General features: G+C 39.7%; 2 protein-coding genes across 2 annotated transcripts in view; one reads left to right on the plus strand and one right to left on the minus strand.

The window, feature by feature from the left end:
- The window catches only part of CTNNA1 (catenin alpha 1), a 186,322-nt gene that overhangs the window by 48,196 nt on the left and 113,157 nt on the right, over positions 1-24,969 (minus strand). The window lies entirely within an intron of this gene.
- Positions 2-18,234, plus strand: LRRTM2 (leucine rich repeat transmembrane neuronal 2). Its single transcript, XM_082454618.1, has 2 exons — positions 2-12,400; positions 12,759-18,234. Exons 1-2 carry the CDS (start codon positions 12,397-12,399, stop codon positions 14,303-14,305), a joined length of 1,551 nt encoding a protein of 516 aa, XP_082310744.1. The 5' UTR covers positions 2-12,396; the 3' UTR covers positions 14,306-18,234.

Here is a 24,969-nt window from a genome sequence, read left to right on the forward strand (position 1 = left end):
CAAGGAAAGAGATGCACATTGCAGTAATTTACAAGGAAATGTAATGATAGTCAATAACTAAGTTCAGATCAACATGGAAAAATCAATGTTTTTAGCCCCAAGTTGGGACATACAGGTGGTTGGGGAGAGCACCATGTGGCTTTGTTCATAAAAACCTAATTTTACAACTCTTAGGGGCTCCATATTATTTCATGATGGAAATTGAGGGAGTTCTGCCAAAATAAGAGAAGCCAAGAGGTGAGACTTTTGCTTAAAGTTCTGCTTGAAAAATTAAATTTATACTTTAATTCAAGGTTCAGCATACAACTGTTGGTGGGAATGTAAACTGATACAGCCACTATGGAGAACAGTATGGAGGTTCCTTAAAAAACTACAAATAGAACTACCATATGACCCAGCAACCCCACTACTGGGTATATACCCTGAGAAAACCATAATTCAAAAAGAGTCATGTACCACAATGTTCACTGCAGCTCTATTTACAATAGCCAGGACATGGAAGCAACCTAAGTGTCCATCGACAGATGAACAGATAAAGAAGATGTGGCACATATATACAATGGAATATTACTCAGCCATAAAAAGAAACGAAATTGAGTTATTTGTAGTGAGGTGGATGGACCTAGAGTCTGTCCTACAGAGTGAAGTAAGTCAGAAAGAGAAAAATACCGTATGCTAACACATATACATGGAATCTAAAGGAAAAAAAAATGGTTATGAAGAACCTATGGGCAGGACAGGAATAAAGAAGCAGATGTAGAGAATGGACTTGACACGGGGTGGGGGGAAGGGTAAGCTGGGACGAAGTGAGAGAGTGGCATGGACTAATATATATACTACCAAATGTAAAATAGATAGCTAGTGGGAAGCAGCTGCATAGCACAGGAAGACCAGCTTGGTGGCTTTGTGACCACCTAGAGGGGTGGGATAGGGAGGGTGGGAGGGAGACGCAAGAGGGAGGAGATACAGGGATATATGTGTATGTATAGCTGATTCACTTTGTTATAAAGCAGAAACTAACACACCATTGTAAAGCAATTATACTCCAATAAAGATGTTAAAAAAAAAAAAAGGTTCAGCATACAACAATTTCATTAATGAACCAGCTCTCCAAGAACTGCAAGCAAGAACAGGTTATACTTGATTTTGAAGAACTCTGAGATACGAAGAATGTCAAAATGTGAAAGATGGCACCTGGCACTAAAACAATGTGAAACAACAAGTTTTAAAACTAAGATGTACCATGATGGATAGGAGTTAATAACGTATTTTTATATAGCTCAAATAAGAATGCTTTGTCAGATTACTTCAGTTAACAGTATATATTATAATATATACTGTTAACAGTATATATATACAGTATATATTATATTATACAGGCCAAATAAGTATGCTTTGTAAGATTACTTAAAATTCTAGGCTAAGCTTAACGCAATTGTATTGCACAGAGAAGAACCTATCAGCCACTCTGAGAGAGGTATGTAAATCAGCATTTGTTCAGAGGTCAGGGGACTGAGTGGACATTTGCATTGGGGAACATTCTAAGCAGAATCAAAATGGATGGTATTTGAAAGAAAAGGGACAAAGGTAGTTATCCCAGGTAGAGGTAGCTAGCCATGTGCTTAGAAATACCTAGTAAGACATCAGCTAGGTTAAACTACGAAATACATTAAAAGTTTTTCCTTACAAAATGCCCAGTCAACAAATGTGGCTCTTTCTGTAAAACATATAGTAATTACAGAAGAGATACAAATGGGCAAAGGAATTTACCCACTGTTCCTCTACCCATGGTCGCCCTCAAGACATTCTGGTATGGATATGCCATCAGTACATAAGTCAGCATAGTAGATAAATAGCCGGGGATGGGGAGATGTGGTTACACGCTTTCTGAGTGCCTTTTAATGTACATTTGTTACTCAATCTCTCTCTTATCCCCCATTCTGTTAAATGGAGACAATGACACTTGTCCCTCTGCCTCCATCTCTGGGCTATTAGAAGAAAAGAGAAGGAATATTGATGGATACAGGTTATTTAGCAGAAGACAGAAAGGAGACAAAAAAGGACTTAAAATTAAAAGTTGAAATATAACTGACACATTGATATGGTCCCTATCAAATCTGGTCAGGGTCACATCCCTTACCTTTTCCTCCAACTGTACTGTCAATAAAGTTAAGTAATCCACTAATATTAATGGGTTTAAGGAAAAAAAAAAAAGAATCTCAACAAAAACTGAGAAAATATGAGCATTTCTACCTGTAGGAATAAACTGTGATTTATTCATGGCCATCAGTCAGAAGAGAACTTGACAAGTATAATTAGTTACTGACAATCTCAAAGATCAAAATACCAGGATCTAAGGCAAAGGTGGCTAAAACTGAATTTAAAAAAAAAAATCAAACTGACCTCATAATTAATGCTTAAATCAGGAAGGTCTCAATACATTTCTTAGATACTCAAGCACTCACTTTGAAGTAAACCTAGTAAAATTTGTCATTGTACCTAGCTACATTTTTGGGGGTGTTTCTAATAGATCATTTACTCCAGAAAACATCTGTTATCTGAAATCCAAAGGTTGGGCTCAATAACCTCATGAGAGCCTAATTCCCTGCAACATCCTCAGTTTGGGTAGAAGGATTTATAATACTTAGAAAGTTATATAAAAGCAAATCCTTAAACTCGACTTTTGAGGGAATTACATTCACACAGCAAAATTCACACAACATGAATCTGTTAATTCTTTGTCAAACTACCTTAAAAATCAATTTGTCTTTCTTGTTACTGTAGGAAATAGAGGCTTATGCCTCATTAATCAGTAGGGAGCAGTTCAGAAGCAGTTACTTACTGAAGTTTTCAGGTTATACTAGACAGATCACCTTTTAAATCAAAGCATCCCTTAAAAAAAAAGAAAAAAAAAAAAAAAAAAACCAGTCCAAATAGCAAGTTTACGGTTCCAATAATTTAAAATATAATAGGGGTGAGTACACACACTTACAAACGTAATAATGAGCTTGATGAAAGTAGAAGGCTTGCTGATCTATAAAACAAGATCTTACTTCTCTTTGATATTAAGGCTGTTATGATTTTGTATTTCTAGTTTTGGCTAGGCCAAAGTAAATTTGCCCAATGAATCTTTAAAATAAGTGACTCTCGGTTCCCACCTTATTGAAAGACTCTATTCCACTAAGCAGAGAGACCACCCAGACTCACTCAATGTTGATATGTATGCCCCTGCTACACAGCGACAAAAGGGCTTTCTAAGAAAAAGATATGGCATGTTTGGGGTTTCAACATAAAGCTTCTCCTCAACTAGTAAATATCAGCTGAATTGAGGAGAGGCAAAGGTTATTAGCTGGGACTGCCTCTAAGCAACACAGTTTTGGCTGAGACAATGAAAGGGCTTTTAAAACCAATCTTTAAGAGAAGCATGAAGAAGCCATTCCACCTTCCTCCTGCGTGGACAGACTTCTATCTATTTAGACAATCTTACTGAGCACTCTGCATCCACTGGAGTAGGCAGGATTAGCCATAATCCTTCTCTCAGAGGGTTTCTAATCTGAGATAAAATAATTCAGAGCAACCCCTAATTCAGCAAGACCCTGTATTGTGCCGGGCTTGACAGGAGTTCAGAATGACATAACAGTGGGTCAGAGCAGTAAGTAAAAGTCATACAGGAAATTACATTTAAGTTTGTAATAGATTTTTTTTTTAAAGTATTAAGAACTAGAATTTCCTGGAGGATTTTACCCATTTTGGTGGTGACCTCTGGAAGAACAAACTTTTTTTTTCCTTCCAACGAACTATCTCCTGCCTCAAAAAGAGTAAGCATTCTCCTAAAACAAATCCACAGCTCTCAACCACCGATACCTTTGCCACAAATGACACTAGGTCTCAGTTCTGTGGTTGGTGCATACGTCCACCAATTCCTTGCCCATACCCTACCACCTCTCCATTCTCTAACTCCATTCCAACTCTTCCCAGCTGGGAAGGGATGAAATATGTCTCTCGCATTGCTGGTGGCATCTCAAGACACATTTTAGTCCCTAGACATGATGTGACAAAGGTTCCTACAAAAGACTACTCAACCTGAAAAAGTAACAGCACAAAATAAACACAATGCTTCCAGGGAAAAACACAAAGTGAAAACTTCCACAATACTTCCAGGGGGAAAAGTGCTCTAATTTGAAGGTTCTACATGGTCTCTTCAGGACTCTTCTGCCAGAGGCTTCCTTCTCTTCTAATTTTACACACTCTCCCTGCTATAGCCCAGCCATTGCCATTACTTCACTGACCATGATCACTCTGCTATCTTCCATGCTATGATCCATCCACACACATTTAAATTCTTCAGACATGCCAAGCTCTCTCTCACCTACCTGGAATACTCTACCTGCCCTTCTTCTAACTCCTACCCACCCTTTAGATGAGATATCACACTTCCTTGTAGAAGTTTCCTGTGGCCACCCTCAACCCTAAGTTCCAGTTAGGTGTCCCTCTGGGGTGCTTCCACAGCACCTCATGCTTCCCCTCACAGCCATTCTCAAATCACACCCTGGGATACCTGTTGACATGAAAAAAATGAGAAACCAGTGACTAATTAGAGACGTGTTTAAAAGTCATAGGACTCAGCGTGTCATCTACGTGGCAAGTTATCAGTCTCCTGCTTTCTTGTTATTAGTGAAAATATAAGGCTTTTCAAATAATCTCAAATACTGTCTATCAAATACTTTATTTGTAATCTAGAGTAAGGCTGGAGAGAGTAGCAGAGGAGGGGTAAAATCCAATTTAAGGACTATTTATTTATTTATTTATTTTAAAAAATCTGTTGATTTTTAAAAATAAATTTATTTTTTTTAATTTATTTTTTGGCTGCATTGGGTCTTCATCGTTGCACGTGGGCTTTCTCTAGTTGCGACGAGAGGGGCTACTCTTCGTTGCGGTGTGCAGGCTTCTCACTGCAGTGGCTTCTCTTGTTGCGGAGCACGGGCTCTAGGCAGCGGGCTCCAGTAGTTGTGGCACACAGGCTTCAGTAGTTGCGGCACATGGGCTCAGTAGTTGTGACTTGTGGGCTCTAGAGCGCAGGCTCAGTAGTTGTGGCACACGGGCTTAGTTGCTCCGCGGCACGTGGGATCTTCCCGGACCAGAGCTCGAACCTGTGTCCCCTGCACTGGCAGGCGGATTCTTCATCACTGCGCCACCAGGGAAGTCCCCAAAGGATTCCCCCCACCCGCCCCCCGCCAAGAAGGATTTTTAAATGCTCAGTTAACTGGTAAAATGCGGCTAAGATTTGTGATAAACAAGGAAATGTTTTTGGTTTTTGCACTGATTTAAAAAAAATAATAATAACTTTCTGAAGGCTCTGATCCTCTTTTCCCTGCTAAAGATAATGGGTTAACAGGGAATCTCTGTTTACTAAAGATACTACAAATTTCATGTTCACCAAATGGTACTGGATCTTTAGCATAATATGGCAAGTGTGTGTTTTAATACTAAGAAAGATTCTCATCAGTTTTGCCATTCATTAAAATTAAGTATATATAGCAAAGACCATAAAACCTTTAAAAAACAAATGACTAATTGGAAGAAATCTTTGTAAAATATTTCACAAACAAAATTAATTTCTTTAATAAGCAAAAAAGCCTTACAAATCCTTAGGAAAGATTTGTAATTGGAAATGACCAATTTTAGGAGTGGGAAGTGGGAATGAACAAATGAAATACACAGTCTACAGAAAAGAACAAAAATAACAGTATACCTACACCCAAAATGATGCTAAATCTCACTCACAACACATCAAAGAGAACATTTTTCACCCATCAGATTCACAGATATTTTTAAAGTTTGCTAGCTTCTAATATGGTGTTAAGGTGGGGGGAGGAGGTTAGTGCATACTTACTGACTACTGGGGGAAGTATAAAATGGTTTAAAATTCTTTGGAAGGCAATGTGGCAATGTCTATCAATTTTAAATATAACAACTCCTATAACCCAGCAATTTACTGTTAGGAACCTACCTTTTATATAAACTTGCCTAAGGATGCAAAGATATTAAAAGAATATTCATTTTACACTGTCTGCAAAAGCCAAAAGCCTCAAAAGAAACTACATGTCCATAAATTACAGCATAGCATGCAAGGGTAAAGCTGTGAAGCCATTAGGTACATATGCATACTCACAAACACACACAGGAAAAAAACTATGAAGCCATTGAACAGACAGACCCCCACCCCCCTACCCACTCACATGCAAAAAACAGTGGAACAGAATCAGCTCCCATGGGAGCTCAAGCCTTGGCAAGCCCCTTTCCAGGAACACGGGATCAATACCTCAACAGTAGCTCTAATACTGATAGGCTGCTATAAGCCATTCCTAATAAGAAGTGATCTTGTTCTCTTTGGGCTGAATTTTTGTTATTGATTTTCTCTGCATTGATGATATCACATGTTCAAATATTTTGCTTGCCTTAAGCACATGTTGCCATCCCTCTATCCCAGAGCACACTAAGAGGGTTCTAAAGTAATGACATTTCCAAGCTTCAGCAACCAAGATTGCTAGCATCTAGCCAATATACATGCAAATTCATCCTTTTAAATCTAGCCAATTGGGTCAAAGAGACCACTAAAATTAAGAGATTCTTCAAGTAAATATAATTGGGTATCTTAACTCTTAATCCTATCCTATGCAAATGGCTTTCTATAGCCTGTGGCCATATATGTAGGCAGGAGGAAACATAGAAACTCTCTAAATAAAGAGTTACTCAAATGTAGAAAGGGAGAAACAGGAAGAACAAATCAAAACTTGGCTGTAGGGACTTCCCTGGTGGCGCAGCGGTTAAGAATCTGCCTGCCAATGCTGGGGACATGGGTTCAAGCCCTGGTCCGGGAAGATCCCACATGCCACAGAGCAACTAAGCCCGTGAGCCACAACTACTGAGCCTGCATGCTACAACTACTGAGCCTGCACACCACAACTACTGAAGCCCACGCACCTAGAGCCTGTGCTCTGCAACAAGAGAAGCCACTGCAAGGAGAAGCCCACGCACCACAACGAAGAGTAGCCCCTGCTCACCACAATTAGAGAAAGCCTGTGCGCAGCAACGAAGACCCAACACAGCCAAAAATAAATTTTAAAAACTTAAATCTTTAAAAACAAAACGAAAAAAGGCAAACTCGGCTCTACTTCAGAATAAAAAACGAAGCCTGCCATGCACAGAGGATGGGGGAAACATGAACACGATGAAGCCACTGGCAAGCAAGAATAAGAAAAGGGCTTGGCAATATAAATTTCAGTCTACGCATTTATCAAGACCTCAGGATAGTTCTGTTTGGTTTGGGTTGGTTTCATATCTACAATAGGTGAAATAAAAGATCTTTGTGGTCTAAATGTACCTCTGCCCAAACTTCTATGGAAAATCTTCCCTTACCTAAGGTGCATCACCCCAAGATTTACTGCTGAATTTTCTAGCCCTGGGCACAGAACACAATGCTAGCACAACAGAATTAGGCTGTCACATGATCCTAGTTCTGCCACCCCACCAATACCAACAATTGCCAAAAAGCACATGCCTCCAAAACCAAACTTTGTAAGTAACAGCATCAAAAGGGACACAGCTCATCATCATTGGTGTAACCATCACTCCTTCCTACTGCTTTCTCGGTCATGTTTAATAAAGATAACAAAAGAACTTAAAAATCACAATTAATGGAGGGCAAGGACGAGGTCAAAAATAGGGATTCTGTAGGCTTAACGTGGACAGTCTACTTCTTAAAGGGTTTTTGAAAGGAAAGATCCCAGCAATAGAGATACTTATTTACACTCAACAGTGGTCCCCTGTGATTTCTCCAAAACTCTAACAGCCTAGAATTTTAAATGTTCTCAGATCCTCTGGCTCTACCTGGGATAATCAACTACTCTTTAGCCCATCTCTAACATGACAGATTGGTAAGTCCATCAATCCTTACATATTCTATCTGCCTCTGTCAGATAAGTTCTGGTTCTTGGGAAGATAACAAACGGTTTAGTGCCAAACCCCAGTAGTTTTTAAAGAGCAAATCAAAAATTTAAAAGAATAGTCAGATTTCCCTGGTGGCGCAGTGGTTAAGAATCCGCCTGCCAATGCAGGGGACACGGGTTCAGGCTCTGGTCCGGGAAGATCCCACATGCCGCAGAGCAACTAAGCCCGTGTGCCACAACTACTGAGTCCACAGGCCACAACTACTGAAGCCCACGCGCCTAGAGCCTGTGCTCCGCAACAAGAGAAGCCACCGCAAGGAGAAGCCCGCGCACTGCAACGAAGAGTAGCTCCCGCTCGCCACAACTAGAGAAAGCCCGCACACAGCAATGAAGACACAACACAGCAAATAAATAAATAAATAAATAGTTTAAAAGAACAGTCAATCTTTGTCTCCAAATACACACGTTTGAAAGCAGTGAACAACTCTAGGATTTATCAGAATCTTCTACCATCCTCTTTCTTTCCCGCCTCCAAAAACAGGCTAGTAAAACCCACTCACTCTAATACAGGTATTGATACAATACAGGCCCAAGTATGTGGCTGCCAACTAAGAACCCTAAAAGGTTCTTAGGAGGGGATATACTCAGACCCACAAATCTTGGATCTCCATCCTAAAAATGTCTATCGCTTTTTGATGATCGTAAGGAGATCTCCAAGGAATGATGACCAAGACTGGAAGCAAAAAGGTTTATTTTAACATACTTCTCCAGAGCACCTCTGTGCTTCCCCACCACACCTCTGGGTGCTGGGGTATTAAAATTTTTGGAGTCGGGCATGATTAGTTAAGAAACATTTGACTCTTTAGCATAAAGCAAAATCCAGCTCCCTCTCTACCACAAATTAGAAGATTTCATGTATATACCCATACATCTGCTTCTCCAAGTGGGGAAATATTTGTCCCTAATTAGCAATATATATTCAAAGCAAACTATCAAGTAGAGTAATGCAGGTAACTACAACACCTAAGCCCTGCCACATGACTCATTTAATTTGCTTAAAACCATTTACAGAGAGGACAGGCGGGCTAGATTTTACTTGTCCTTTGCCTTGTCACGAACAACTAAAACAGTGAACATTGAAACAGATGATATGGAGAGTACCTTCCAGAGTTTGTACTGCCACTTTAAGTCAAAGGCATATGTACGCAGAATAAAGCTGTTGTGAAATGAAACCAAGAAAAAGTTTACTTCAGAAAGAACATGGGTTTCTTTTTAGTCCTTTTAGCTAAAGAAAGATAAAGATCAAAAAATGATAAAAAAATTCCATCAATAGGAACTATGGTACTTCAACCAATTTTAAGACAAACACCACATCTTCTCTGATTCCACAGTCTAAACCTTTTGAACCCAAAGAAAGGGCAAGTGGGCAAGATGGCTGGTGACCTAGACGGACTGTGCTCTCTGGGTACTGTGAGACGGCAGGCATTACTGCCCACTTCTCCAGATGCATCAAAAAATAATTACTCTTGATTGCACTGGTGCTTTTCTGCGCAATTTTCCTTGCCCACAAATCTGTTACAGCAGTATTGGGATAATGTAATTTAAGGGTTTTCCATTTGTTGGTATATAAGAAGTAGGCTAAGCAGACTACAGAGCAGAAAGGAACCAAGAGTTTAAGGGGAAGGAAATGCTCTTCCCTCTAAATTTTCACATACAACTCATTCCTAATCATGGTTGCTCTAATCCAATTGGTTCTAATGCTTTTCTCCACATGGAACTAAAGTTGTTACTTCAGGGGAGAATTTAATCCAGCTCCTCCTGCCTTGCAAAGGTTTTTTTTTAATCAGAGAGTGGCTGACTTCAATAAGAGCATTTACAGTATCCCAAGGGCTTCTTTTCCTTAAAAAAAAAAAAAAATTAACACCCTTGTCAGACTCCCCTCGTTGGAAGTTTTGGGAGCAAGTTCCTACAGAACGATCACTCTGAAACCTATGGTCACAGACCCTGTAAGAATTTGATTAAACCTTATCCACAGAAAAATGCACAAGCAACAAAATTCTATAAGCCAACTATGGACCCAGGTTAAGAACTTCTAGCCTATAAGAGAGAAAGACTATGGAAAGGATCAAGGTCAGTTGGGGGAGCGGCATCCTTTTAGTCTAAAACAGGACCTCTCCTTCCCTTCCTTAACCAGCAAGCAGGAATACAGTAGGAGTACTAGTTCCTGAGAAAAAGGGATTCCACTCATGGCTAACTTTGGCTTGGGCACGCTATCTTAGAACTGCACTGCCCACAGAGTCTTTCCTTCAGTCTTCTCCTTTCAGAGGTATCAGACATGCCCCATGGTTGTTAAGACTCTACCAGACCTAAGTGTATTCCTGCTGTCTTCTCTCTCCCTTTACACATCCCAGGCATTTTCCTCAATAAAATTCTTATACTTCTAATCCTACCTTGGGGTCTGCTTCTAGGAGGAGCCAAACTACACACCTGCAGCTGCTGCTGTCTCCACAGAGCCCTGAGGAAGGCACCCTGGAGTCTTCCAGTCCTCACTCTAGCACCACACTCCAACACAGAAACTATACCCCTTGAGACAATAACTTCTTACACATGCCCAGTGTGATAAAGCCCCTGGAAGCCAACAGACTGATGATGTTCTGGTTTCACAGACACAATGGGTAGTTTTCAGATTTCTGCCTTCAGGTCTGAGACAAGACCTACTAAGGATAAGTGCCAATGATATGGGAGAAATGGCCTGGAAGGCCAAATCAATAATGTCAGATGTATAAAAGGCCTTACCTTTGTCAGGCCTGAAAATATGACCCTGACTCACAGTAGAAATATCTTTTACATTTATACAGTAGTAAACATGGAGCTGTACAGTCATAACCAAATTCTGAAAAGTGATACTATTCGACAGGGAGAAGATGGTGTTAGGTCAAGTAAAAACAGCCAAAGCAAAAATCCTATTACAGGGTATGAGTGACCTTTCGTATTCCCTAGAGAGATTTCAACAACAGTTAGTATGAGACTCAAAGTCAGTTCTTAAGTGTGCCAGTAGGCACTACTGAGTGTGCAAATGCTCTATTGTTTGAGGGTCACAAAGCCCCAATGCCAGATCAGTAGAGGCTTTTAGCCGAAGAAGTAGGTGAAATTCTGAGGTAAATACAAGGGACCATGTCAGAATCCAGCCATGCTATACCACTTGTCCTAAATCATTTCTGTTCCACTGTTAACACTTAGGGCATGCAATATTAAATGACTGTATCAACCTACCCTTTTCTCCTACTAAGACATCCAAAGATCAAATCAGCATTATTTTTCAATTAGCACTGTGATAAAACACTATTATATAAAATAAGACAGAGGAGAATCTTTTTAATTAGCTTTCTCCTGAAATTCTCAAAGAGCAAAATAACCAAATGCTTTGTTTTCCAACCTTTTTTTTTTGCCCTTTATTCTTGGTTTATGATGTTAAACTCTTAATGACAAAGAAGCAAAGCCCGCTTAGGTAGTTTACCAACACATTTGAAGCAAATCATAGTCATACTTCTATTTTAACCAATCATGACAGCAAGGTGATTGAGTAGCTTTCCAAACTACCAGAGCAGCAGGCACTGGCAGAGGCTGCTGTTAAATCAGCACTTCATAAATCGTGCAGGCTCCTGCCCATTTAGATGATCTCTCTGTGCAGAATCGGCAGTCTAACACTGGCTCTCCCAAGCATTAAAAAATCATCACTCTGCTAACCCAACTCACTGTTCAGACGGGTCTTCTTGAATGCAGCCTTTATTACAACCTCACTGCTGCTTCCTACACTGAAGCAATACCATGTTTTTAAGTCAGGAGTTCTTCTTTCTCGCTTCATTATAATCAGGGGTCTTACAACGACCCCGATACTGTTACAAAGCACACTGCTTTATAACAGTAAAGCTTCTGGAAAACCCAAACAAAAGACACGTCACCCGGTGACGTCAGCCTATATACAGTTCTGTGTGGTCGCAGCACATAAGCAAATCCATTCTTGTGCCGTTTCTCGGAAAAGCTTTTCAGTAAATGCACTCATGCTGCTCCAGGAGCTCTTCTCTGCAACAAGCCGCCCATCTGCCATCAACAAGTTAAGACCGAGAGAACTAATGGCTGCAAAAAGGAGAGGCTGAAGCTTTGATTAACCAGCTGATGAGCAGTTAGAGGAGGACGAAATTAATAACTTATATTCAAAACTGATTTAGGGGATCAGAGTGGTTACAGAAAATGAAACCAATGCTTTCGAGAGGAATATCCTAAGGAAAAAACAACTCACCCTGGTGGATTCAATTTTACTCGGAAAGCCTGGGACACAGAAAACAGGAAACTGGTCAAAGGCTCCCGCATGTTAGAGCCTTTTACAGACTCACTGCGTTGAGTCTGACAACCGAGACTGAATGCAGCCTCCAATGTGCTCAGAAGAATGGGTAAGTCCATGTATTTATGTGCCTTGTACAGTCAGCAAGGAATCAACGCTTTTAAAATAATAAGCCACTGAATTCACATTTTTATGAGGGAGATCACTGTCACATTTTTGGATTTTGAGGTTTAGGTAAAAACATATATTGCTGATGACAGGATGTGTTTTATCTTCTTTCTTAATGGTTTAAGTTTTGTTCTAGTCATACTAACAAGGTTAGTGTTTCTGCAGCAAATGAAAAATAAGCTATATGTAGTGACATCTTTTGCCATAATGTTATGTTGTTGTTGTTGTTGTTTTAACAGCCCATACGCTCTGCTGAAAAATATCCTATCTTCTTGTCTTCCTTAAATTATATTCTGCAGGCTTACATTTCAAGTGGCCATTAGGGGCCCCTATGCTGGCAGCAATATATGCAATGAGTATGGTTTTAAAAATGCTGCCTGCCCTGGGTATGGCATGTCCACCCAAATGCCGCTGTGAGAAGCTGCTCTTCTACTGCGACTCTCAGGGCTTCCACTCAGTGCCAAACACCACAGACAAGGGCTCTCTGGGCCTGTCCCTGAGGCACAATCACATCACAGAGCTCGAAAGGGATCAATTTGCCAGCTTCAGTCAACTTACCTGGCTCCACTTAGACCATAATCAAATATCAACAGTAAAAGAAGATGCTTTTCAAGGACTATATAAACTTAAGGAATTAATCTTAAGTTCCAACAAAATATTTTATTTACCAAACACAACTTTTACCCAACTGATTAACCTGCAAAATTTGGACCTGTCTTTTAATCAGCTGTCATCTCTGCACCCAGAGCTCTTCTATGGCCTCCGGAAGCTACAGACCTTGCATTTACGGTCCAACTCCCTGCGGACTATCCCAGTACGCCTGTTCTGGGACTGTCGTAGTCTGGAGTTTCTGGATTTGAGCACAAACCGTTTGCGAAGTTTGGCTCGCAATGGATTTGCAGGATTAATCAAACTGAGAGAGCTTCACCTAGAGCACAACCAGCTGACGAAGATTAATTTTGCTCATTTCCTACGGCTAAGCAGTCTGCACACGCTCTTCTTACAATGGAACAAAATTAGCAACTTGACATGTGGGATGGAGTGGACCTGGGGCACTTTAGAAAAGCTAGACCTGACTGGAAATGAAATAAAAGCCATCGACCTGACAGTGTTTGAAACGATGCCTAATCTTAAAATACTCCTCATGGATAACAACAAGTTAAACAGCCTTGATTCCAAGATCTTAAACTCCCTGAGATCCCTCACAACCGTTGGCCTCTCTGGCAATCTGTGGGAATGCAGCCCTCGAATATGTGCTTTGGCCTCCTGGCTGGGCAGTTTCCAAGGTCGGTGGGAGCATTCCATCCTATGCCACAGCCCCGACCACACCCAAGGAGAGGATATACTAGATGCAGTCCACGGATTTCAGCTCTGCTGGAATTTATCAACCACTGTCACCGCCATGGCTACAACTTATAAAGATCCAACCACTGAATATACAAAAAGAATAAGCTCATCAAGTTACCATGTGGGAGACAAAGAAATCCCAACTACTGCGGGCATAGCAGTTACTACTGAGGAACACTTTCCCGAACCAGACAATGCCATCTTCACTCAGCGGGTAATTACAGGAACAATGGCTTTATTGTTTTCTTTCTTTTTTATTATTTTTATAGTGTTCATCTCCAGGAAGTGCTGCCCTCCCACTTTAAGAAGAATTAGGCAGTGCTCAATGATTCAGAACCACAGGCAGCTCCGATCCCAAACACGACTCCATATGTCAAACATGTCAGACCAAGGACCATATAATGAATATGAACCCACCCATGAAGGACCCTTCATCATCATTAATGGTTATGGACAGTGCAAGTGTCAGCAGCTGCCATACAAAGAATGTGAAGTATAATATCTACCCATCATCAAAAATCACATCAGATAAGTAACCTATTTTACATAGTAGGGGCTAAATACATATCTAATTTTTACCAATGGTGACATTAAGGCTAATTTTTCCAAATCAAGTGGAGACTTAGGTTTCTGACGTGTTGAAGTATTTTTAATTTTTTTTTAATGAAACCATATTTTAAGTGTTAAATGAAGCGATGCTCACATTAATGTGCACTCTTGTTGGAAAGTCTAAAAATGCTTACTTCAAAATAAGACATCTCATGTATGTAATTATACACTATCGTGGGTAAACATTTACACTAAGGTCTCCATATGCTATTTTTTTCTACTGAAAACAGTTTGGAAAGAAGCTACTGAGCAGAAAGAGATATGGATCAATACTTGTTTGCTCATTGCTCTCTACCCCAAGTACCACAACTGGCTTGCTGCTTAAAAGGAGACTTAGCAAAGTTCTCTTGTATGATAATTTGGTATTTACTCAAACCTACTATTTACTGCCAGCGTGGGGAGTAGAATTTCACATATGCTGAAGACTGGTCAATATTAAACACTCTTCTTCTAGAGTTTTTGCCTGGGTTAATAGATATTATCAAAGTCCATATCATGAAATCAGAACCCTTTATGTAATTCTAATAAGCTGAGGGACTCTTTAATATATTTAAACAATGAATCCAAGTGATTGTGAAAAGGTCTCATTACAATGAAATCAATACTAAATAATTACACTGACTTCGTTTCGTATCTCTAGTTTGACTTATAATGGACACGTTGATTTTTGTGGCATTTAGATACTTTCTTTAAACTAATGTTAAATTATCACTTTACTAATTAGTTTACTAAATCCTATATATACATTTATATGTGAAAAAAGATTTAGAAATTATTTTGGAGAGAAAAGAGATAAACTGAGTCAATTTAGCAATCCTATGACCAGCTGCTCACTCTAGTTTGAAAGCACATACACAAATACACTCTCTCTCCCAGTCTCTTTCTCCCCCTGTCCTCCACCCCCCACCTCCATCTCTCCCTCAACTGCCATGATCAAAGATGCCTTGACAAAGGGGTTTAAACCTCTTTCTTCTGCCTTTTCCTCATCTTCAAGCCTCAAAGAGCCAAATTAAAAATAACTGGTTAGCAACAGGCATAATACTGATTCTTGTTAGCATATATTTTAAAGGAACCTTGAAAAAAATCACTTTATAAATATTATATGCTAAATTTTGACCTTTTAATGGATACCGATTCTTACTGTAAGAGCAGGTCCTTCTAAGTGAAGGGAACAACACATATCTGAGGCAAACCTTCTCATGGCAGAACACAATATATGCCTATGCAGCCACACAGTGGTAACTCGAAGGAGGTGAGGGGATGAAAGAGAAAGGCAGCATTTTGAAATATGACTCTTGCTGAAACAGGTTAGCAAAGTTAAAAGGCAGCCAAGCAAATGGGCAACTATACCTGATCTGCATCAAACAGGGCAAGGCCCGGGGACCTGCAGCTGGAAAGGAGAGGGGCTGAGGTTCTCTGGTATTAATATAAATGTTCAGTAATTAAAAAATGATAATGATGACACACTTTTCGTGTAGAAAAGAGCCACAAGTACTTTGTTTCTTCCATTATGATTTCTGTGGAGAAACTATGACATATTTAGGATTTAGATGCAAGTTGCCAATTGACACAGAATTTTTCCATAAATGAGGTTCCATGTATGTAGTAGCAAAAACCATGAAATTAGACTACTGACTTGATTTTAGAAGAATGCGCATTTTTACAACTGATATTTGCTGATGAGAAAAAAGGCATAAATCCTTAGAGAAAACCACTACCATAAAAAAAGTTATCTTTTACTTAAAATGATATCCTTCATTCAAGGCATATTTCTTCCCAGGATTGAATTGAAACATGTTAAGATTACAGTTTAATCCGTGAGATTTAATACTAAGAGAGGGATGTCTACCTACATTTCAAAGAAAATGTGTCTCAGTAAAAAGCAGACAAGATCACAAATTATGGTAAGACTGTGCTCTCTACAATTTTTAAGGTGGGTAGATTAGTTTGGCAAAGTCTCAGCCCATCTCAGCTGATCCTGAGCAGTGAGCATTTCACCTCTTGTTAAACCACACACTAGGCCTGCCTGGGCAAGGACAGAAGCTGATTTTACGGCATAGAGCACGTCTCACAGCTTCCTTACAGAAGGGCTGGATCAGAAGGCCCATTACAAATGAGAGCTCCACAAGCTAAAATTTACCAACCCATTTATCAGGGTAACCATGGCCATCTGTCAGAGAACAACTTTATCACAATACAACTGTGTCCTAGACACACAAGATTCCACTAGCCCTGGAGGATAGCAGACAAGTAGTTTCCATCATTTCAACCACAACCCAAAATTAATTGAAACTGTGAGCAGAAGGGTGAGAAATAGCGGCTGGGAGTCCCCACATTAATCCTAAAGATTACAGTTAGTGAAATGGACCGTCAATTGGCAAAATCCTTAATGTATGTAGGAAAGAAAATTGGAAAAGCAAGCCATTTAGTAATTCAGGGGAACAGCATAGCCAAGGCCACCAAGGCATACTTTTCAGTTGAAAATTAACAGATTTTTTTTGGCCCTTCGTTTTTTGGGCAATGCTCTCTGAGAAAAGTGAGTAACGGTGCCAAACAGCATTTTCCTTTTCCATTTAAAGCGCAAACTTCCCTTTTCAATTGCCTATAGAAGGCAGAATTTCTTTTAATTCTGGTCTGTTTGTGTTTTGGTATCAGCACAGGTTTGAAGATGAGGCTGTTAGTCACATGTGCTCTCTTTACCAACCGGCTCGGGTGGAAGAGCATCACAGCTACACTGCAGAGCCTGGTAATATCATCTTAGGCCTTTTGTTTTTTGCTGTCGTTTTATCCTCTTCAACGCCCCCACTCCCTTTCTTCACTTTCAAGATTAGAGGAAAATAACCACTTAAAAAACAGAAAAATAATTAAATCTCTCTGGAAAAAGCAAGCTAACAAAGGCTGTGATACTGTACCCACCTAGTAACCAAGAGCTAGTTTGGAATCATTTATATTCATTTCTGTAGCCTGCCAGGGATTTCAATCACCTTTCTGAAATGAGAGTGAGCTGATAAATTTGCAAATCCATACACAACTCAGAGAATACCCACTGCCAACATCAAATAGCAAAGATACTAATTTTTTAAGCCAAAAATCTGCACTAACACATGTAATTTCTTAATGTGCCTAAGTTAATTTCTGTACCAATTCATTGAATGGAATTGATTGAACTTTCCCACTCCACTAATTATTAAAATCCATCTGCTTATTCTAATGCTAGTCACCAAGAGCTAGACTCTTTCCAATAAAAATGAACCCTATGTAGCACTAGGTCTTAATCCTAAAATTCAAAACAGGCATATTTTCTTAAGGCATACTTCCTACGCAACTATGAGGGGGGAGCTATAAATGTCCCGTTCTCTCCAAAGTGTGGATATCAGTATGAAATTTTGAAATATTATTTTTAGAACATGACTTACATGATCATTTTCCTAATAAAGCAATACAGTGACAGACTGGTCTCAAAAATCTGTTTTGGGACATGCTTTTCATATCTTATTGGTTAAGCTGCTTCAACCAGAAAAAGACAGAAGATAAAAGTGATAAGGCCATCCACAGATAATTAAATATTTCTGTTCCTAACCTAGGGCAAACTCGTAGTACTTACATAATTTAAGGCGAAAAACAAATAGTAAATGATTGTTTAAGCTTTCATACTGCTATTGCAGACATTTGGAAATGTCTGCTACTCCTTCAATTAATCTATTCTTCCTTGGTAATTTTTAAAAAGCCTGATCTATGGAATGTTTGATGAACATTCCTATCAACACTGAAACTGGAAACTGAAAGTACAGTCCAAACCTATTGTGTTCAATCACCCTAAGCCATCTGGGTGGGTGGGGTGGGGGTGGGAGGTGGTCAAGTGGGTTGGGAGGGTGGGAAGAAAATACGATTATACTGGGGCGGGGGGGTAACCAAGTGCAGTGTACAGGGAAGTTTTGTTATTAAAATTGTGTATACTGTAAACAGCCAATGTCTTTCTTTTTTTTCCAAAGCTTTTCCTTGGTAACCTATCAATTTTGACATGTGAAACTTGAAAACTCATTTATGACAGATATAGAAACCTTAAATGAACAGTTGTTTTGTACCATGTTCTCTATAATGCCAAATGTGCCAGTTGGAAAAAGGGCAGCTAATCATCACCTGTCTTCATTCGGAGACAGGCAAAACTAGGCTAGGAAGTAAGGCGGGGAGAGGAGGGCTGCCTAAAAAGCCACCATGCCAGTAAACAGCAGTCATGCAGTAAGAAGCTGCTCTGTCACAAGCCTTAGCAAGTGGGCAAACAGCTGTCTGTGGGGCTCACAGGGCCTAAGGCTGGCCGCCATCCCCCACCCTCCCCTGTGTTCCGCCACAGCCTGGGGAACTTCAAAAAGGTACTCAATTGCCTATACCCAGCAAACAGTAACTTGGCCTCTACCTCAGGGATCTATTGGGGTAGATCCTAGCAGTACCTTGCACACCACTCCTGGGACAGAGGTCCACAGGTGCTGACCATGCTGGGGTCTCTAGGATCCCTACATGACCCACTCTATCCCAGACACCAGCTCAGTAAGTATGGATAGGGGAAAGGGAGGCAAGATTTTTAACTAGTCTCCCTTGTTTGGCATAAACATCCTCAGGACAGGATGCTTTGCCTCGACAGCACTGGGGGCAGAAACTGCCCTGGCCTTGAGAATTGACTGCCACAGGTCGCTGTACTTGCCAGGATGACCTTACTACTTTTCCAGGCCAGGAGCAGTACAACAGGACCAGACAGGTAGGAATAAACACCTAGGGATGAGAGGATCAGAGAGGCTAAGGGAATTCTTACACCAGCAACCTCAGCAGAATTAGGGCAGAGGCAGGAAGCACAATACAGAATTTTACTGTCAAACTAACTCATCCAGTATGCACTAGAGGCACAGGTGACAGTAGTTTCAAGTTGCACAAAGGAATGAGTTCCTATCCTTTACAGAGTTAAAAGCAGAGCTTATTAACATAATTCTCGTACATTTTAATCTTGAAAATCCCGTGTAAAGCTACATCTGATTTCTTTATCAGTTATTTTAATTAGTTTTGCCTGTATGCCACAGCATTCTCAGGTTCCCACTCAGATTTATAATAGAATTCTTCAAGGTCTGTGTGAAGAGATTCTTTTTTTCTTTCTTTAAATATATCTAACCAGCTGGGTACTCGAGTCTCCCTTAGAGAGACAAAATGTACTACAAATTGTCTTTCACAAAGAAAGAAGGGAAAAAGAGGTGAAAATCACAGCTATTCCCACATCTCCCCTTAGCATAAGTTCCTCCTCACTAGCCAATGTTTTGGGAACACTTCTAAGGGACAGATGCTGAGCCTCCCTGAAACTCTATCTGAAGGAGACGTTAAAGAGCAAGACATCTCCAAAGGCAAGTACAATGAAACAGGCTTTCCTGCAAAGCCCACCAAGTGAATATACCCTCCCTTTAAACACGGAGGCCAAGAGCAAAGCTAGCCCATCCTCCATCTTAGGACCTCCAACATGAAGGAGCACCTGTGAACAACAATCCTGAAGGCAGGGGCCAATGGCTCTACCACCACCCAAAGAGAGAAGGCTCTTCCCTCATTTGGGAACCAGATTTTAAAACTGCAGCCCCAGAGACAATTCCCAAAGCCTTTTCACAACTTCCATGAAGAGACTTCACCAAGAACCACAGCGAAGAGATGTAAAAATGTCATAACTTTACTGAATATCCATTCACAATTGTGCTCAGTGCACAAAAACTCCATCTTTAGGCCCTGGTATTTCTACCAAGTGCGCATGCGTGCGCGCGCGCACGCACGCACACACACACACACACACACACACACACACACACACACACACACACACACACACACACAATCTCCAGGTTGCTTTTTCTGGAAAATCGTAAGATAAAAACTCTACAGCCATTTATCTGCTTCATTATCATGAGAACCAAAAAAGTTCCTCCTGTGATAAACAAAAACATTTCCTATGGCCTCACTGCCAAATACATAGAGGGTAAGTGCTCAGCACCTAAAGATCTCTGAAAACAATGTATTTATCATTTACATATAGCCTAAAAGTCAAGGAAACTTAGCAAAATACATTCAGATGTACGGAATGATTGAAATAAGGATGTAAAAAGATCAAAAGCAGGGATTCTTAATTCTAAGGGTCCAGGATATGTTTCATAGGATGCAAGAATCTCTTGAAATTATATTGCAAATACTGTGTTGAGTCTAGCAATTTCACCAGATCCTAAACCATTTTGGTTAACTCACAAAAAAGCCCTAACAGAGCAATGAAACAATTCTAGCATACACTAGTATACACTAATTGGGCCTTGATCTTCCTGGCCAAGGCAAAGAAGAAAATCAACAGCTTTCGTCTGATAAAGGAAGCACATTGGTTTATTTGGGGGGAATGACACAAATGCAAAAGTCTGTGAATTATCTTTAAAATAGAGCCAGCTTTAGGAACAATAAGGAAACATGTCAGACAATATCCCCAAGGAGCTTTTAGAGAACAGGCAGACATGTTTTTCATGTCAACCCTTGAAAAAACAATGGGAAAGGAGGCTACACAAGCATGATGCATGCTTTGTGGTATGATCTAACCTTTGTTGTGACCCAAGGCAAGAGCCTATAAAGTCAGCAAGAATGAATATGCACCTACTTGGAAGAACAGTTCATGTTTCCTCCTTATCACATCCCTGGGACCCAAACTAGAGTGTTCCATCACATAAGGGACACCCAGTAAATTCCTAATCCATTACATTATAAATCTTCTAGGCTAGGAGTACAAGTTAAAATTTAAAACTCTTCCACTACATTACGAATGAAGAGAAGCACATTTCATGCATCAGCTCTAGTTATGCTGATGATAATCATAAATGTTCTCCTTGGGTAAGAATCTATAAGATGATAACTAATTTCCAAAGAAAGAACACATTTAAAAAGATAAAGCGTTCAATGGTCTGAATAGCTGTCAGAAATTTAACAGTCCCTTTAAAATTTAAAACCCATTCTGTATGCCGTTAGCAAAACCTCCTAGGTTTCAACAGGAGCAAATAGAGACCTGTGTTCAGAGACCTGCCCCACACTTGGGCCTGTCACCCTGGACAAGTCCATCAGCCTCACTGTGCCTTAGGTCTCTCACCCTTAAGTTGGAATTAATAGCAGTAACAACCAAAAGGGAATTTAATACATGTAAAGTCCTGAGAAAGTCCTGAACACAGTAAATATTTAACAAATGTTTGCTATTTTTAATAACAATATGTGGAGAACTAGATGAGAGAGATCCATCAAGTAGAGAATATAATCACATTAAAGACATGTTAGGGCCCTGAGTTGCTCCCTGAAACTCTCTACTTTCTAGTATTACTTCTCTCACTAAGTTAATGTATAGTATCTAAAATGAAGATTGACAATTAGTGAGAGCTTTTAATAAGCCAATAGCCTGGATACACTTTTTGTATCTAATATTGATATAGAACTGACCATATTATCTCATAGTCAAGTAAGCTGCTTTATATAAATGTACTATTATATTAGTCATGACATTACTTTGGTTTGGCTTTATGAATCAAGGCTAAATTTCAAAAGATTTAGAATCCATAATTCCAAAATTCCTTCTGGGTAAGACAGTCACTTAAAAATCAAGTAATGTCTTTCCTTGTTCAATAAAATTATATAGGACAACACATACTATCCATTATCACAAACAGATTCTGTTTTTCAAAATAAATATAAAATAATCTCATTGATATCTCGGCCTCTGACAATTTTATTTTAGGACAAAATACATAACTGAGAATTAAGGATCACTATTATGTTCGGATTTTTTTCCTTAGGAAAAAATGTACTTCAAGCCTACCACATCTAATTTAGGAAGCAGCCCATCCAACTGTGGCAGATTTGGTTCCTAGGCAGATTTGTCAGAATTATTGAGGGGTCTGAGCAAGGGAAGTATGAGAATTTTAAAAGACAAAGATAACCCGTCAATCTAGGAGGATATGTTTCATGATTGTTGTACAGTGATCCTCCATATTACCAAAATCTCTATTAAATATAAAGCTTGTGCAGAATTAACCTGTCTGAATGAAGACACACATTTGGTCATATCAGAACCTACAGATCTTATGGCCCAGATTTTTCAACTCAAGAACTTCTTTCTTGACATTGTCTTCCCCAAGATCACGATCCAGTTTATCCAACAAGGCAAATTACTTTATCTGCTCCTTCACCCGCAACTTTTCTGCACTTTCCCCATCTCTTGACCCTAGGCTTGTTCTCCTTCCTCTTTTACCACCACATAAACAAGCTTTTCACATTTCTCCTTCTCTTCATGGTTTCCAAAACTCCAAGGATAAACAGCCTCATTGGGGGGAAACTGTTCAGTTGTAGTATATCCAGTGCTAAGCAGCCCCTTTTTAAGAAATAGCCATAATTTCAAAAATACGCCTCAACTCCACAAAACCAAGTGTCTGTCAGCTGCAAACTAATCCATACAACTTGGGAAATACTGTTAGAAACACAATTACGCATCTGAGTTGTCTTCTCAGTATACCCTTCCCTTTGTATAGATTCAAGTAACAAATAATGTTTATTCACTTTGCTTTTACTTTCAAAAGACAAGAAATACCAGTCATTTAAGGATAGTGCCCTTTTTGCTCTTAATAATTAGCACTAACTCCAGCTCTCTGACTAAATAAAATCCCTAACACTCTTCACATCTTTAATATTAATAGCTATTTTGCTGGTTTCATGTGGAGGGTGGGGAAAATGCCTTGCAGCATAAAGGACACAGGTACACAGGCCATGGTTGTAAAAGTTTCAGAAATATAGAATTCTCGAGATAACAGGTAGTAATCCTTACTTCCCTCATCTGTGCTCTAAAATTTCATACCAGTTTTGTCAGCATTCCAATGAACTGGCCACAAAAACACTGACCTTTCACTTGAAAGTACGTTCTGCCATAGTTTTTGCTCCAAATAGAGAAAAAGACGAGAGCATCAGGCACCCCATGCTACGACTGTCACCCATGGCACACACTAAGAATTGGGTTCAGAAGTGACCCTGACAATGCTACCTTCTCTCTGATCAACCTCCCTAACTCTCCCTTGAAATTCACAAGGGAAAATAATGGCAGTGAGAAAGAAGAGAAAAGAATCTACTACCCTCAGCACACTCCTGTAGGCGTCTTGGGACAGTGCCAGGTCACTGCATCTCCCTCATCTCCTGACAATCCCTTCAGGCCAGTGGGTGCAAAACTGCTCTCTGACACTTGCCATCAACTTCCAACAACTAGAGCCCAATTTATTATTGTGGTAAAACTGCCAGGCTAAGATTTATCTACTACTCTACATGAAAACCTAATAGCAGGTGGTCAAGAATTTTCTTCTTTTTGATGCAGCATTCCTAAAGTGTCAAAAGACATTATAGTGCATAAGCGATATCATCATCTAGACACCCAATTTGTGCTCTCTCAGAATTACACGTGAGATGAATTACAGACAGAATGTGAAGAAACGGTCAAACTGTAAAAGAGTTTATCTGAAGTCTGCTTGACCTTCCCACAAGATACATCACCATAAATTATTACAAAAATTATTAAACAAATATAATTCTGTTAAAAACACAAATCTTCTGGCTCTCCAAAATAATAATCAGTATTTTGAAGATCGTGCCTTCTAAATATTTTATGTCAATTTTCAAACACACACACACAGTCCTCAGTTTAAACTGAAGAGGGGACAGGACGGGACGGGAGGTGGGGCATTCAGGGATTAGATAAAACCTATGAAAGGCTATATTCTTTATTCTGATTTATTAATTAGCATTTAAACTAAGTGAATTCCAAGACCTAATATCAACTGGGATTCAGAACACTATGGATGGCATAGATTGGGAAGGGGAGTAGTAAGAAAGATTAAGATTCAGCTTTTCACATGTTAAAGCTGAAATTTAAGTAGAGATGACAAATCCAGGGTAAAGATCTAGGCTGGAAATATAAATTTTGAAGTCATCATCAGTGAATAGAGGTAATTTAAAGTCATAAAACTGAATGATTTCACCAAGGGATTGAGAGATGAAGAAGAGAATCATAAAACCACACTTTTCTCCTACACCAACCTGAGGAATCTATAAACAATATCTATCAAATGGCAGTCAACCAAAACAGGATGGGTACCCAGCAATCCCACTACTAGGCATATACCCTGAGAAAACCATAATTCAAAAAGAGTCATGTACCACAATGTTCATTGCAGCTCCATTTACAATAGCCAGGACATGGAAGCAACCTAAGTGTCCATCGACAGATGAATGGATAAAGAAGATGTGGCACACATATACAATGGAATATTACTCAGTCATAAAAAGAAATGAAATTGAGTTATTTGTAGTGAGGTGGATGGACTCAGAGTCTGTCATACAGAGTGAAGTTAAGTCAGAAAGAGAAAAATACCGTATGCTAACACATATATATGGAACCTAAAAAAAAATGGTTGTGAAGCACCTAAGGGCAGGACAGGAATAAAGATGCAGATGTAGAGAATGGACTTGAGGACA

This window comes from Balaenoptera physalus (assembly GCF_965194825.1).
Source record: "Balaenoptera physalus genome assembly, chromosome: 3".
In the NCBI taxonomy this organism is placed as follows: Eukaryota; Metazoa; Chordata; class Mammalia; order Artiodactyla; family Balaenopteridae; genus Balaenoptera; species Balaenoptera physalus.